The 14,356-nt window shown below is 40.8% G+C and overlaps 1 protein-coding gene across 2 annotated transcripts; it reads right to left on the bottom strand.

The window, feature by feature from the left end:
- Positions 1–6,084: 6,084 nt before the first annotated feature.
- LOC111331989 (G protein-coupled receptor 83-like) lies at positions 6,085–12,600 on the bottom strand. Of its 2 annotated transcripts, XM_088751878.1 has the most exons (5): positions 12,357–12,600; positions 12,030–12,210; positions 10,217–10,324; positions 9,315–9,376; positions 6,085–7,522 (listed from the first exon to the last, which is right to left on the bottom strand). In XM_088751878.1, the coding sequence occupies exons 4-5, from the start codon at positions 9,346–9,348 to the stop codon at positions 6,588–6,590; spliced, it is 969 nt and encodes a 322-aa protein (XP_088608004.1). In that variant the 5' UTR covers positions 9,349–9,376; positions 10,217–10,324; positions 12,030–12,210; positions 12,357–12,600; the 3' UTR covers positions 6,085–6,587. The 2 variants fall into 2 exon arrangements, with proteins under 2 accessions (XP_088608004.1, XP_022792973.1); XM_022937238.2 differs by lacking the exons at positions 12,030–12,210; positions 12,357–12,600 and having other exon boundaries at positions 10,217–10,423.
- Between the last annotated feature and the right edge of the window lie 1,756 nt (positions 12,601–14,356).

The raw sequence follows: 14,356 nt of genomic DNA, 5'->3' as shown, positions 1-14,356 counted from the left end.
TGTTGCGCGCGCATGTACACATTGTTTTGTCTTTTAAATTTCGATGGATTGTAACCGTTATTTCTGGCAGTTGCCTGACGATTGCTTCGCAAGAGGCATGAAACTCAGAGTTGTAGTAAAAGTTCAAGTAACCTAAATCTCGAAGTATAATTATCCATAGCTCTAGCCCTGCTATTGGGTACTTTTTTAGTAGATGATGATCTTATTCCGCTATTTTGGTTATATATATATATATATATAACTGCAGACAGTGCACACTGTTTCGACCTATGTGGGTCTCATCAGTTTTTTTTATGTTTAAGGTGGACGGCCGGGCCCCGATGAAGGGAGGTGCAATCCCGCCGACCTACATGTCTAATCCCAACCCATTGGCTGGCGTGCAATGCCTTAGGGATGGGGACCACCATAAACGAGGGTCACCAGACGCCAAACTCGCTGGGGAATCGAACCCCACCTCCCTTAAAAATTACACACTCACTCCCAGAAATTAAACACACCCGCTCATTACTTAACTAAATATTTTCTTTTGTTTTTCTTTTTATGACCTTAATTAATTACTTTGGGAACTTTTTGCGGCAAAATTCCATAGCAGTCTTAAAGACCTCATCTCTCAAACCAATAAAGCGGGGATCTGAAGTCCAACGGCAAAAACGTTTGCGCTGATCAAGCGGTTTACGAGCATCAACTGCAATCTCCCACAGGATTGCACGGTGGTCTGCAGAACAGGCTGCCAATTCCGGAACTTCAAGGAAAACATCAGGGCCACCATTGCGGATATCACTCATGGGTGAAACCGCAGCACTTTTAGACGGGGCCTGTTGAGTCCTCTTAACTGAAACGGGAACAGAGGAAGCGGGGCGTTTCCGGGAAACAGTGGTCCAGGAACCACTGTCACCAGCCATGTCAGAGTCAGCAGGGTTAGCAAAGCCCTCGGTTGCTGGTATAATAACCTCATTTCCAGTCGCCTCACAAGAGGCGAACCGGTCTTCGCTTGCATCTGAGTCTGGAGTTGAACCAACTTCATCCTCAGAGTCTTCAATAATAGTGACGGGGGTCTCTTCTTCGGTGGGAGTGACCTCCGCTGGAGGAACAGCCACGGGATCAGCTACAGGCTCTATAGCCGCAGGGGCCATTGCTGGATTGGGACAATTACGGGCCAAATGACCTTCTCTGGCGCACTTAAAGCACTTGCCCTTGACAGGGCTTACAGCAGAACGATGACCAACTTTGCGACATAAGTCACAGCGTAGGGGCTGACCCCTATACCAGACCTTACACCTAACACCACGGACGGAGATAAATCTTGGTATCTCTTGCCTCACAACCATCGATACCACCCTTGACCCAGTGGAGACTGACGGATTACCAGGCCAACTTTGGTGTCTCACACTCTTAACCGTACCATAAGCTAGAAGGGCAGAAGTGATGGCCTCATTGGGACCCTCAAAAGGGAACCAAGAGACCACCACCGTTGACACCTGGGGGGGGGAGGAGGGGGCTGGACCACCCTGCACTCCACCTCACCCAACACTACCACACCTCGGTCTTCGAAAATTGCTTTCGCAGCTTCCCCACCTTCAACAAAAGTGACCCGAGCCACACGGCCGGGGCACGCCTGTACCGCTGCAATCCCGTACTGAGATTCCGCCTCAAAAAAACTGAGGATCAAAGGCATGACGTCAGAAAAGGACATCCCCTCAGGGAGCCTCCGACAGTCAATGTCAATTGACCTCTTAAAGGAAACAACCATAGTGAGACCGAGCAAGTTCGGATCAGCCCAAGAAATCCCAAAAAGGGATGGGTGACCAAACTGGAAGACCAAAGAAAAACCACTGCCAAGGAGGAAAAAGTCGCAAGTTTTCCCTCCCGGCAGGTACTCACTTATCCAACTAAGACCTCGAAAAAACCACCGACAACACACTCCAAACCACAAGGGTAAGAAGTCACACTGTTTCGACCTATGTGGGTCTCATCAGTGCAGTGCAGACACTGGGCCAAGCTCTGGAATAAACCATTGCCTGGGCGCTACACTTGTGGGACTAAGTGCAGGCATGTTGCCATGCGAGAGTGCTCAAATCACAACTAAGGTGATGAGCTTCGCCCGAAGGCTAAGTGCATGGCAACCCCAGTGTAGAGTGCTCAATCGCAAGGTAGGCAACGTAGGATCCATGACAGTGCTCGACAATGAAGGAGCGATTACAGTAGCAAATGGACTACTCAAGTGACGCACATATGGATTTTAATACAGCCTGTTTCGTAGATCAACAAAAGTTGATCCACTCATCAGTTAAACTCCATACACACTGAGGCATCGTGACGGTTAACTCTAACTCAGCAACGTGATCACATGGCATTGTTTAAAAAATTCAAATCTTGAAAACCGTGCGCGCGCCGATAATAGCGTTAAGAATACCTGAGAATATATTTTCGCCGATGTCTACAATTAGATATTATTTCACTTCGCTTGTTTAAAGAGGCTTCATGTGGATAAGACAAGATAAAAAATTTCTCAGTGAGGCATAAATTGCAACGTTTTGTGGCATTGGAATATGATCTAGCCATAGCAATAATTTACCATGAAATCGAATAGTCTTCCCTCTTCTTCTTTAGTTTCCACAGGTACTTGCTCAGCTCTGTGTCATTTCGCCGTCTCTCGTGGTTGAACGACATTTGGTGGTTGCGCCATCTAATCTTAAAATCTGTCGCTGTGAGGCCAACGTACGTTTTAGTTTCTTCCCTGGTATCGACTGTGGCTTGGTAGACGACCTCGCTTTGCAAACATTCCCCTCATAAAGGGCATTCGTTTTCGTTCCTGCAGTTGCACAATCTTTGGGGGCGGCTATCTTCGGACATTTTTGCGTTCCTGATTGTGGCTTTGTTATGCCTGTCTATGATCTGTTTCGTATTTGGTGTGCATGAGTAGCTCAGTTTAATGGTGTTTCTATTGAAAATTTTCCTCAGTTTGTGGGTGACTGGAAAGCACTTGTCAATAAGGTTAATGAACGCTCTGCCAATGTTGGTCTGTACGTTTCTGTTAAATGGTGGGTTAAACCAAATTATGTTTCTTCGCCTTTTGGTTTGGTATTGCGGTCGGTGCGGTTCCGGTTCAGTGAAGTGCAGCTTGTATGTGTAGCCACTCTTGTGTAACGCGTCTTGGTAGGGAGGTGCGGCTTTGTTAAACATGTCTTCGTCAGAAGAGATTTCAGAAGGTCTTTTATTAACTGCTTCGGGGATGTTTCGTAGTATGCAAGGTGGGTGGTTAGACTTGCTGTGTACGTATAGATGGGTAGTTGCTGGTTTGGAATAGGGTCCGAATCTGCCGGTTATCAGGTCAAGCGTTACATCGAGAAAGTTGATGATTTTCTTGTTTGCCTCGATAGTAATTCTAAGGTTGTTTTGGGCAAATATCGTGCAAATCTGTTTCTTAATTCTCTCCACTTTTTGGGGTGTTTGGTTTATAACTGCAAGGCCGTCGTCACGGTAAAGTCCGATGTTAATTTCTGGTATAATCGCAAGCTGTGATAGGAGGTAGCAGCCGACTAGTTCACATGTCTCCGCTCCATCATAACTTCCCATGGTGACGTCGAAAAGGCCGTTGGAATTTTTCTTCTGCCAAGAGGTCCCATTGCTAAATAGTAGTGATTCTTTAGCAAGCAAGACGATTTGGCGATCATCTGGGGAGATGGTCGTGTAGTTAGACGCGAAGTCGAGGGCCCTCGAGTAGCTCAGTTTAATGGTGTTTCTATTACAGCTTGCGACTATACCAGAAATTAACATCGGACTTTACCGTGACGACGGCCTTGCAGTTATAAACCAGACACCCCAAAAAGCGGAGAGAATTAAGAAACAGATTTGCACGATATTTGCCCAAAACAACCTTAGAATTACCATCGAGGCAAACAAGAAAATCATCAACTTTCTCGATGTAACGCTCGACCTGATAACTGGCAGATTCGGACCCTATTCCAAACCAGCAACTACCCCTCTATACGTACACACAAAGTCTAACCACCCACCTTGCATACTACGAAACATCCCCGAAGCAGTTAATAAAAGACTTTCTGAAATCTCTTCTGACGAAGACATGTTTAACAAAGCCGCACCTCCCTCATGCACACCCAATATGAAACAGATCATAGACGGGCATAACAAAGCCACAATCAGGAACGCAAAAATGTCCGAAGAAAGCCGCCCCCAAAGATTGTGCAACTGCAGAGACGAAAACGAATGCCCTTTAGGAGGGGAATGTTTGCAAAGCGAGGTTGTCTACCAAGCCACAGTCGCTACCAGGGAAGAAACTGAAACGTACGTTGGTCTCACAGCGACAGATTTTAAGACTAGATGGCGCAACCACCGAATGTCGTTCAACCACGAGAGACGGCGAAATGACACAGAGCTGAGCAAGTACCTGTGGAAACTCAAGGAGAATAGGAAAGACCATTCGATTTCAAGGAAAATAATTGCTAGGGCTAGAGCATATTCCAATGCCACAAAACGTTGCAATTTATGCCTCACTGAGAAATTTTTTATCTTGTCTTATCCACATGAAGCCTCTATAAACATGCGAAGTGAAATAATATCCAATTGTAAACATCGGCGAAAATATATTCTCAAGTATTCTTAACGCCATTATCGGCGCGCGCACGGTTTTCAAGATTTGAATTTTTTAAACAATGTCATGTGATCACGTTGCTGAGTTAGAGTTAACCGTCACGATGCCTCAGTGTGTATGGAGTTTAACTGATGAGTGGATCAACTTTTGTTGGTCTACGAAACAGGCTGTATTAAAATCCATATGTGCGTAACTTGAGTAGTCCATTTGCTTATATATATATATATATATATATATATATATATATATATATGCATATTTCTTTTTTCTTTAATATTATTTTGTGGAAACCTGTAAACTAACTTCTGCTAAGTGTTTCTACCCACGTTAAATAAGGATTATTATTATTATTATTATTATTATTATTATTATTATTATTATTATAAATTACCAGGGTTGGGCAATGTTTGTGTTATTTTGTTCGGGATGATGTAGCATATCTCTGGAAGTAGTAAAATATTAACATTAAGAAGAACAACAAGCCTGTTACATACAGGAATGATATCTACGTCTTCATTTCTAGATAAAAATACAAAAAACGAACCCTCCATTGATGAACATTGGTCTTTTCGATGATGGCTTTGTTCATCTTGTCAAGGATTTGCTTGCTTACTTTACCTAACTCTGATTTGATTGGATTAATCAGGCGGCATGTAGGGTTGTTCTGAAAACTGTCCTTGTGGTCTTTCAAATTGATGAATGATTCATTAGGTGCCAGTATTTCAACTCTGTCGAAGAACAGCAGAGTGATCTTCCTTTCGATGATGACTCGTCTCAAGAAACATGATTGCCAGTTCAAAGTTTCCTGACAAGTAGTGAGTGTTGCCAAGATTGCCACAGGCTCTCCCTTGTGCACCTCTGTCCCCAAGTTCTTTTACGATGGAAGGATTGGCTTCATAGAATTCAATAGCTCTTCCCAGTGCATATATCTATTTATCTCTGAGTGATACGTATTTGTCTCTGAGTGCTTAAAGGGTTTGGTCAAAAAGTAGAAGAAGGAGTGGTGTATATGACAGTTATCCCATCCTCGATTTGAAGTAGATCAATATCAGAGTCTGACAGATATGTGGAAAATCGTGGGCATGTTTATTCGACTTTTATTCGTTGCGCATTTCTTCTGTGTATGCAACTCATAGATATTCAGTTACTCCACACCCTAGACTTATTTCAAGGGTTGAAGGATTAGGATGCTGTCTTGAGCACCTCATTTTCTATCTTTTCCCCAACAGATTTTACAGTGGATATAATCTTTAACCGCCATTGTTGTCCGATAGTTAGGGTGAGGTTTTGTCTGAGTGCATTTTCCTTAAGCTATTAACCAGGCTAGTCCTAAATTTGAGGTCAATGCAGGAATTAAATTTCCGATAACTTTTAAGTCAAACTCGCAAAAGTAACAGACTCTTTTCCACACTTAGTCAGGTAAGCATTACAGGTATCTTTGACAAACTGACGAGATAACATCGGACAAATAATGAAACGAAAATTAAGACACTTCTTTTATTAGGTGTGAGCTTCGCTATTCTGACAGTTACTGTTTACAAGACAGCTGATATATGCACGTACATCAGTATCATAAAACTAACCCAGCTTCGTAAGGCATAATGAAAAGTCCCCACAACAAACCGCGAAATGTTATTGATAATCCTAAAAAATTCATCATTTTCCTTAATTTCGTGGAAGACTGAACAGTATTTTACTTAAGAAAATGGCTTATGTCAGCTATAGTACAACACCTTTCAGCCATACTAACTGGCCCTTTTGATATCCCCCTCCCGTAGGGTGGTCACAAACGCAAACGCTTCTTTTTGCCGCTGTTAAGAGCTGTTTCTCAGCTGGGCTGGATAATATCCGTCTTAATTACAGGATGGTTCGATTAGCAAAACTACATCCATATTAGTTATACTAAGGTTGTCTTTTTCGTTTGGGACAGACGAACAATTGATCGATAAGCTGGTTTAAAACAAGGACATTTCTGTCAAAAATATGATTTTAGAGTAGAAATCAGTCTAGAACGAAGATGATCATTAAACATAATGTAAAGACATGGGTTTATGGCGCTGTTTGCGTGCGCTAACCACAAGAAAAAGAACTGAACCCCCATTGGTAGCTTGGATTCACGGCGGATAAACCAAAAGTAGTGATTGACGTACGTTGGAAACCAACAAAACGCAAACACTACGACAATTATAACCAACAACCGCACAATCTTGCGTTTAGATCTGCCAACGGCGGTTTGACTCTCACACGATACATTTCCTGGGATTTTGCGAAGCCACAACTTTCGGCAAATCAAAAGATGAAGCAAAACCATAAAGAAAAGAGGTAATGCATAGAGGGTGATAAAAAGACAAACATGGAAGATCTTGATAACGTCTTTATCTAGTTTTGAGGAAAGCTGGGAACACGTGTATGCGCTTTGTGCAGTGTCGAATTCAACAGCAGAATAGAGAAGGCATGGGATCATTAATAGAAATGATAAAAACCAAATTATGGTCGACAAGATCTTTGGTTTTCGAAATAACCTTCTTTTCAGTGGATAGAATATTACATGGAATCTATCAATCGAGATTACCAACATTGTTAGGACCGTAGCTGCTATGGAAACAGTGACAACGTAGGAGAAAAGTTTACAAGTTACGGTACCAAATGCTCCTCCAAACCACGTACCTCCACTGTGAAAATAAGCAACCTGATACGGCACCACTGTACACGTTAACAAGAGATCTGCCGCGGCCATATTGGCGATGAATAGGCTCATGATTCTGCCAAGGGGCGATGATTTCTTGAGTACCACAGACAACCCGAAGGAGTTGCCAAGCAATGCGAAGACAAAATTAACCGCGTATGCTACGGTCATGCCAATTTTCAGTTCTGTGGTAACTGAGTTGTGGTCTCGGAGGACTTTTGTTTCTAAAGAGGAGGAGCAAACAATGGTTTTATCAGATATAAGCAAGCAATATTTTGCTCTGTGAGGGTAGGTAATCAACCCAAAGTGACATGGCAGATGTTGACGAGGATGATGATAATGATGATCATAACCGTAATGACTACGACTAAGGTGATGGGGGTAGGTCGGGTAGGTAATCAGTCATGGTTAACGTTCTAAATTACGAAAAAATAGTTGAACACTACCTAATGAGGTACGAGATAGCCAGAGATGCAGGGGATGACCAGGGATGGAGAAATGTTACAAAAATTTTGAAATTCAGGCTAAATCTATCAAACTTAAAAAAACCGCGGAGGTCGGTGGTTCGAATCCCGTACAGGCCTGATTTTTTTCAGGTCTGATTTTCGCTATTGCTTAAATAGCGCTCTCTACTGCGAGGATCGTGCATCATTCGTATTTTAAAAAAAACTGTAACCGTCGAACTTGTATTAGGGGGTCACCCACGTGTAACGCGGGGCAGGGGTACAGGTCAACCACTTAAGACCGGATCCACAGAAAAGGGGTAAAAGCCATTTTATTTCAAAATTGGCCTCTTAATGCACAAAAACCCACTCAAAATACTACTGACATCGATTTTGGGAGATAAACATGAAGAAAATTCTACCTGAAGGATAACTCGAAGTACTGTTTGAGTGGTTCTGGTTTAAGTGACCGTTCAGTATTGGTGGAACACAGTAGAAAGAAGCTGTTGAGACTCAGTAAAGACCGCTTAATGGAGGGGAAAATTACAGTAACTAAGGGTTAAAAAAATTCGCAACTTTGATAACCGACCGCTAAGTACAGGGTGACCGCTTGATATGGCGTGAAACAATGGGTAGTGCAGGTAAGGCTGCAGAGGGAAACAAAAACTGCCTAAATAGATATAGATGCTACCATACAACAGTTACTGATGCCTCATTGCGTGCAGTGGAAGTAAAGAGCACTTTTTGGACATTCCATTCTATTTGTGATGTTGAGAAATGGACTGCGTGACTGTCACGCTGTGGAAGTGAACTTTGTTCCTTTTGTTCTCGTTACCCAATGATTAGCTGTAATCACGTGATGTAAGATTAGGATTTAAGAAAAAATAACCATGTGCGAGGCAACGTGTGATTGAGCGAGTTTTGGTTTTGGGACATTAAAAATAGTTAAGTGAGTCGAATCTGTGGGTCATTTTAACGTGAATATTATCGGGAAAATCTCTTGTGTTAGAACCAATCAGAAGATTCCTGACAGTTACGAACATAAAATTTTATTGGCCAGATGCGTCGGCGGATGTGGATATAGCAGGATCAGAATAACGAAGGATTCCACTCCACTAGAAACCTCACCCTTTAAATTATCCTTCTATTCCTTTTTCTGTTTGCATATTGATCGAAGCGGCAATGCTAGATTGTTAGACACTCATAAACTTCAGCTTGCCATTTATCTCACGCCCCCAAATGGAGGATATCCTTAAAATACTGAGGATGCTTAAATGGTACTTTGTGCGATATTGCTGCTAACTCTTTCTCTACTCGGTACTTTGTTTGTCACATTTTTTAGAAGTGGGGTTTGACCTTTTCCTTTGATCGAGATTTTTATGTATGAAAAAAGAAATGAGTACGCTCCGTATGGCTCTCACGACTGCTTACAACCCCTTTGACTTACCGAACGAAGCGATAATAAAAATGAATGCATATGCAAATGTTATACCAATTTTGAATTCGGAAGCTACAGGAGCTAAGGCTAACGTCATGGAAGTACATAAACATGCATGCAGAATATGAGACTTACCGTTTGGTATTGATGCGCTGGAGCTGTTGTTCATTTTGATGGAGAAGTGGGTTTTACGACTTCTAAGCGTGGTTAGAAGAAGAGAAGGAAAAACAGTGCATGGAAATGCTTACGTTAACGCATGGAATCAGAGCTAACTAACGAGCTGAGGAGAAAAAAATCAATGCCTACTAAAAAAATGCCTAACAGAAAAAAATCAATGCCAAAGAAACTTTTTAAGTCTTTCTTAGAAAATATGTTCAAACTAACTGAATTGAACTCAGGCGCAGATTCCAAAGTCTATGCGTAGCACTACTAAATGATCAATCCCCAAAGTATTCTTCTTTATCACCTTTAATTTGAGAATGCCAATAGAATACCAGATACATTGTTGAGACGTAGATTTTACATGGACGGAGGTAATATAGAGATATTAAATTACTCAAATACTCGGGCGCCATGTCATGGTATGATATTCTCATCGCTTGCATTTCCAAACTATCTACATCTCGATCTTAAACGGGTGAACAAGTCAAACAACAATCATCTTTTTGCATCCAAAACTGCTACCATCTTACCAGAACTTGTAAAGAATTAGAAAGATGGTAAGTTTTGAGCTCGGGAGAAAAAAAATAGACAGATGTGTTTCGTCTAGTCACGAGCGAAAGGAAAAAATTCTGATTCCGTATGAGGAATCCAAAATCAGACCTTCGGATTTCTTGCTCGGATACCGTGGTTGTTGCAAACGAAGAGATGTAGCCTGGGAATTTTATAACTATTTTAAGACAATGTTATTTGCCAGAACAATACCATGCTTGAAATGAGGCTTTAAGTTCAACTTCCACAATTTAAAAAAAATTGATTTAAACTTTGCTAAGTGTATTTTTTTTATTTCGATTTCATGACAACTGCCTCTCTCTTACCTTCTCAGTAAAGCTTGTTCAAATGAGAATTCAATTAATTCCTCAGTAGATTTGAAATGTCCGTCTTATTGTGCGCGCCACAAAAGATGTGTCCTTCAGACTGATAAACTGAATATGAAAAAGTGAACTGTTTTAATTGTTATCGTTCTGTTAGACACAGTCTAAATGATGAACACTTAAATGCTGGTCACATTACATTAATCAGGAGAACCGTTATTCATTAAAAAGGGGCATAAAAAAAAAACAGTTATTGCTTCTGAGAATTCTCATTTTGTTCCTTTCAGTCTGTAAGGCCCGGTTCAAACGTCGAACTTTACATGTGCCGAACCTAATACCTATTTGAGTCGACCCAAATAATTAAGTTCGACGGCTGACTCAGACGTCGAACCTAATGCAGTCGAACCTAAATGCCGAACAACAAAATAAAACCATTACGGTGAGCGGTTACTGATATGAACCCAAGAGGATTCAACATGGCGGAGTTTTCGGAAAATTCGCGCGAGAAACAACTCGCAAGAATTTCTCATCGCTAATGCCATCCGTGAAGGAAGAAGAAAGCGCCTTAACATGCAAATGGCGTTAAACCACCTGGTTGCTCGGAGGAGGAGAGTTTTGAATGCCTGTTCTCTTGTTTTGTTGTTTATTTCATCGCAACGAAACAATATCCCCCCTGTGTCTCGCTCCTGTCGTCGGTTGAGCAGAAACACTGGATGGTAGGAGAGTGCTTGGAACAATTATTCAGAGGCAAGATTCAAGAAAACATTTCGGATTTCTCGGTCAACGTTCAGATACATATTAAATCGCATTGGCCCATTTCTTTCTAGAGAAATAGTGACAGAGGATCAAATTTCCTCAGAACTGAGGCTAGCGCTTTGTTTATATCGATTAGGCCGCGGAGATTATTTACAGTCTGCAACGGCCTGCTTCTCTGAAACTTGGCTCGCAATATGCTACCGAACTGCCCATTTTCCAGCCCCTGACAGTTTCATCGTTCTCCAAGACAGAACAGGGCATACAGAAGTATTCCTTGCACCTTAAACAAGTATATTTTGTATTCTTTAGGCACGAAAAACAAGATTGTTCCTCTTTCCCCGCCATTTTTCTCGAATGTAATCTTATGCGCATGGCAACTACCTAAAAACTAGTGGGATTGTGGGAAAAAAATACTAATTTAATACATTCATAATGTATGCATTAAGCACGGCACACATGAAGATCGACGTATGAATCGAAGTCGATCTTTTGCCGTTCTATTCGACAAGCTCAGTCGAATAGAGTCGACCCTAAAACAAAAGCGTCGATCCTAATTGATTCAAACGTCGAACTTTACATTTGCCGAACCTAATAATTAGGTTCGGCACAAATAAAGTTCGGCGTTTGAACCGGGCCTAAGACAGCATTTGCTCAATAAACTAAATAATTACGAATTTCTTGAATAATATGTCTTTCACTCGGTAGATTGTGATCTACATTTCACTTAATATGGATCATCTTTTTCATGTTTTCAATTTTTTACCTATCAAAAAAAACTATTGCCTGAAATGTGGCCCTTACTTCTTCCTCACTTCAATTTAGATCAAACACCTTTTTACAGAAATGAATTTGGAAGGTAGTCTGTTAAACAGCTCTGCCACATCATTAGCCCAAATATGAAGGTTTTTATTGGGAAGGAGCCTTCCATTTACATCACGCCGCAACTGACGATATTATTTCAGTGAAGAGGGTGCAAAAACAGTAGTCTGGGGAATACCGTTAATAATAACTTTACCCGAGGATAGATCTATTTTGATCAAATCATAAACATTTTACATACCAAAAAGAAGATAATACCACAATTATTACTTTCGCTGCTCCTTCAGTTCAGATTGGATCGCACGCCTTCTTTCACAGCAATGAAGTCGAATACAGAAAGCCAGTCTTTATAAAGATGTTCTTGAGCATTGACTCAAACAAGAACTTTTAATTAAGAAAGCGCTGTCCCCATAATGCCACAACTGATGACATAATTCAAATATTGAGGATGTAATAGCTGTAGTTTGAACGAAAGTGTTTACAAATTTGCCTTTCTTTACGCAAGTTGTCACATTTGACTAATTTTTTTTCTAATGACCTCTTGCGTATTAAAAAGAGGACTAAATACCTGAAAAATGATTTTTGCTGGTCCATGACTTCAATTCAGATCAAAAACTTTATTAGAGTGAGTTCCTAAACAGAAAGGCAGTATGTATAGAGCAATTGATGATCATTAGCTCAAAAATTACCGTCCTTATTAAGGAAGCACTGCGTCGTAATGTTATTGAAATACTGAAAATGTGAAAATAGTAGTTCATATGACAGTGGTAACACATGTGTCCTTAACTACGCACATTATTCGTCACATTTTATCGAAATTAATTCTGATCTTTTCCCTCTTTTTACTTCTTTCATATTAAGATAAGGAAGACCTGAAAAATGACTTTTGCTGGTCCATCACTCAAAGCAAAGAATTCAAATTCAGAAAGCCGATCTGTGTACGGCTGTACCAGGGCCGAATAACTCGCTAAAATAATAGAGCGAAGAGCTGTCCATTCATCTTTTGTCATGATAAATGATATCCGTTCAAATATTGAGAGAGTAGTATGTGCGATATTGGTTATAAAGTTCTCCTTTACTCGGTAAATAGTGTTCCACGTTTTACTGAAGTTAAATCTTATCTTTTCCATTATCGACGTTTTATATTTAAAAAAGAAATGAATATGGAAAAAGTAGTTCAGTTTTGCTGCTCCCTCACTTTTGTTTTAAATTCGTATCCAGAAAGTCAGTCTGTATACAGCTGTTCCAGACCAATAGCTTTCACAGTAATAAGGGTTTAATTACCCCTTTGACAGCTAAGAGGGACTAGCATCCATTTTCTCCTTACTCAGAATCACACATTTCGGTCACAAGAACAAAGGAAACGATCACCAGCTAAAGAGGCTCGTGATTGTTAAGCAAATTCTCCTTAATAGTGGAAAGGGTTAAGGAAGAGCTGTCCATTCATTTCAAGTTACGATGGACGATGTTGAGGATGCAATAACAGTGGTTTGCACGACAGTGTAAATAAATTTGCCTTTCACTGCGCACATTATGTCACATTTTATTGCCGTTCTAATGCTTTTCCTTTATTAAATTCGTCACTTTACTAATTAAAACTGAATACAGTAAATGGTTTGAACCCGGGGGTAACATGTGAAGGTGTAGTCTAATCGTCCGGGTGAGTGTAGTCCTGAGAAGGACTGTTGTCGGTGGTGGTAGTGACTGACGTTTCGACAACCTGTGCGAAAGTTGTCCGCACAGGTTGTCGAAACGTCAGTCACTACCACCGACAACAGTCCTTCTCAGGACTACACTCACCCGGACGATCAGACTACACCTTCACAGAAAAGTGAATACCTGAAAAAATGATTGTCGCTGGTTAATTACTTCAATTCAGATCGAATGCTTTTTAGGCAACGAATTTGGATTCAGGAAGCCATTCTGCCTACGTCTGTGCCAGTGCTTTATGATTAGCTCAAATGTAAACGAAGTACTGTCCATTCATCTCATTTCATGAAGGATATTCAGTATTACTCACGCTGATTAAAGATGCAAAAATAGTAGTTTGTGCGAAATTGGTATTAAAGCTGTCTGTTACTCGGTAGATTGTTTTATGTAAGTCAAATCTTATCCTTTCCATTATCGACTTGCAACATATCATAAAAGAAATGAAATGCAGAAGTGTAATTTTTGCTTCTCCTGAGCACTTTAGTTTAGATAAAAATCCTCTTTTTATAGCAAAAATTCGAATACCGGAAGATGTTTGCAGCTGTACCAGGTCATTAGCCAAACATGAACTGTTTAATCAATGAGTAGATGTCCATTCATCTCACTTCAAGATGGACCACACTGAGGATGTAATGGGGTTAGTTTGTGCGACGGTTTTAATGAGTATGCCTTTCACTGCGGCGGCACCGATCATGTGTTCTAAGTCTGCTTAATTTATTAACTCTTTACATACCGAGAAGAAATAAATACCTTAAGCATGATTTTTACAAGACTCTCGCGTCTATTCCAGTCGAACGCTTTTCTTTTACTGCAATAAATGCGTATATGGAAAACCCATCTTTCTACAGGTGTTTTTTA

This window comes from Stylophora pistillata, chromosome 1, assembly GCF_964205215.1.
Source record: "Stylophora pistillata chromosome 1, jaStyPist1.2, whole genome shotgun sequence".
NCBI lineage: Eukaryota > Metazoa > Cnidaria > Anthozoa > Scleractinia > Pocilloporidae > Stylophora > Stylophora pistillata.
The sequence above is the reverse complement of the archived record's forward strand: the minus strand, read 5'-3'. Positions and strand labels throughout refer to the sequence as shown.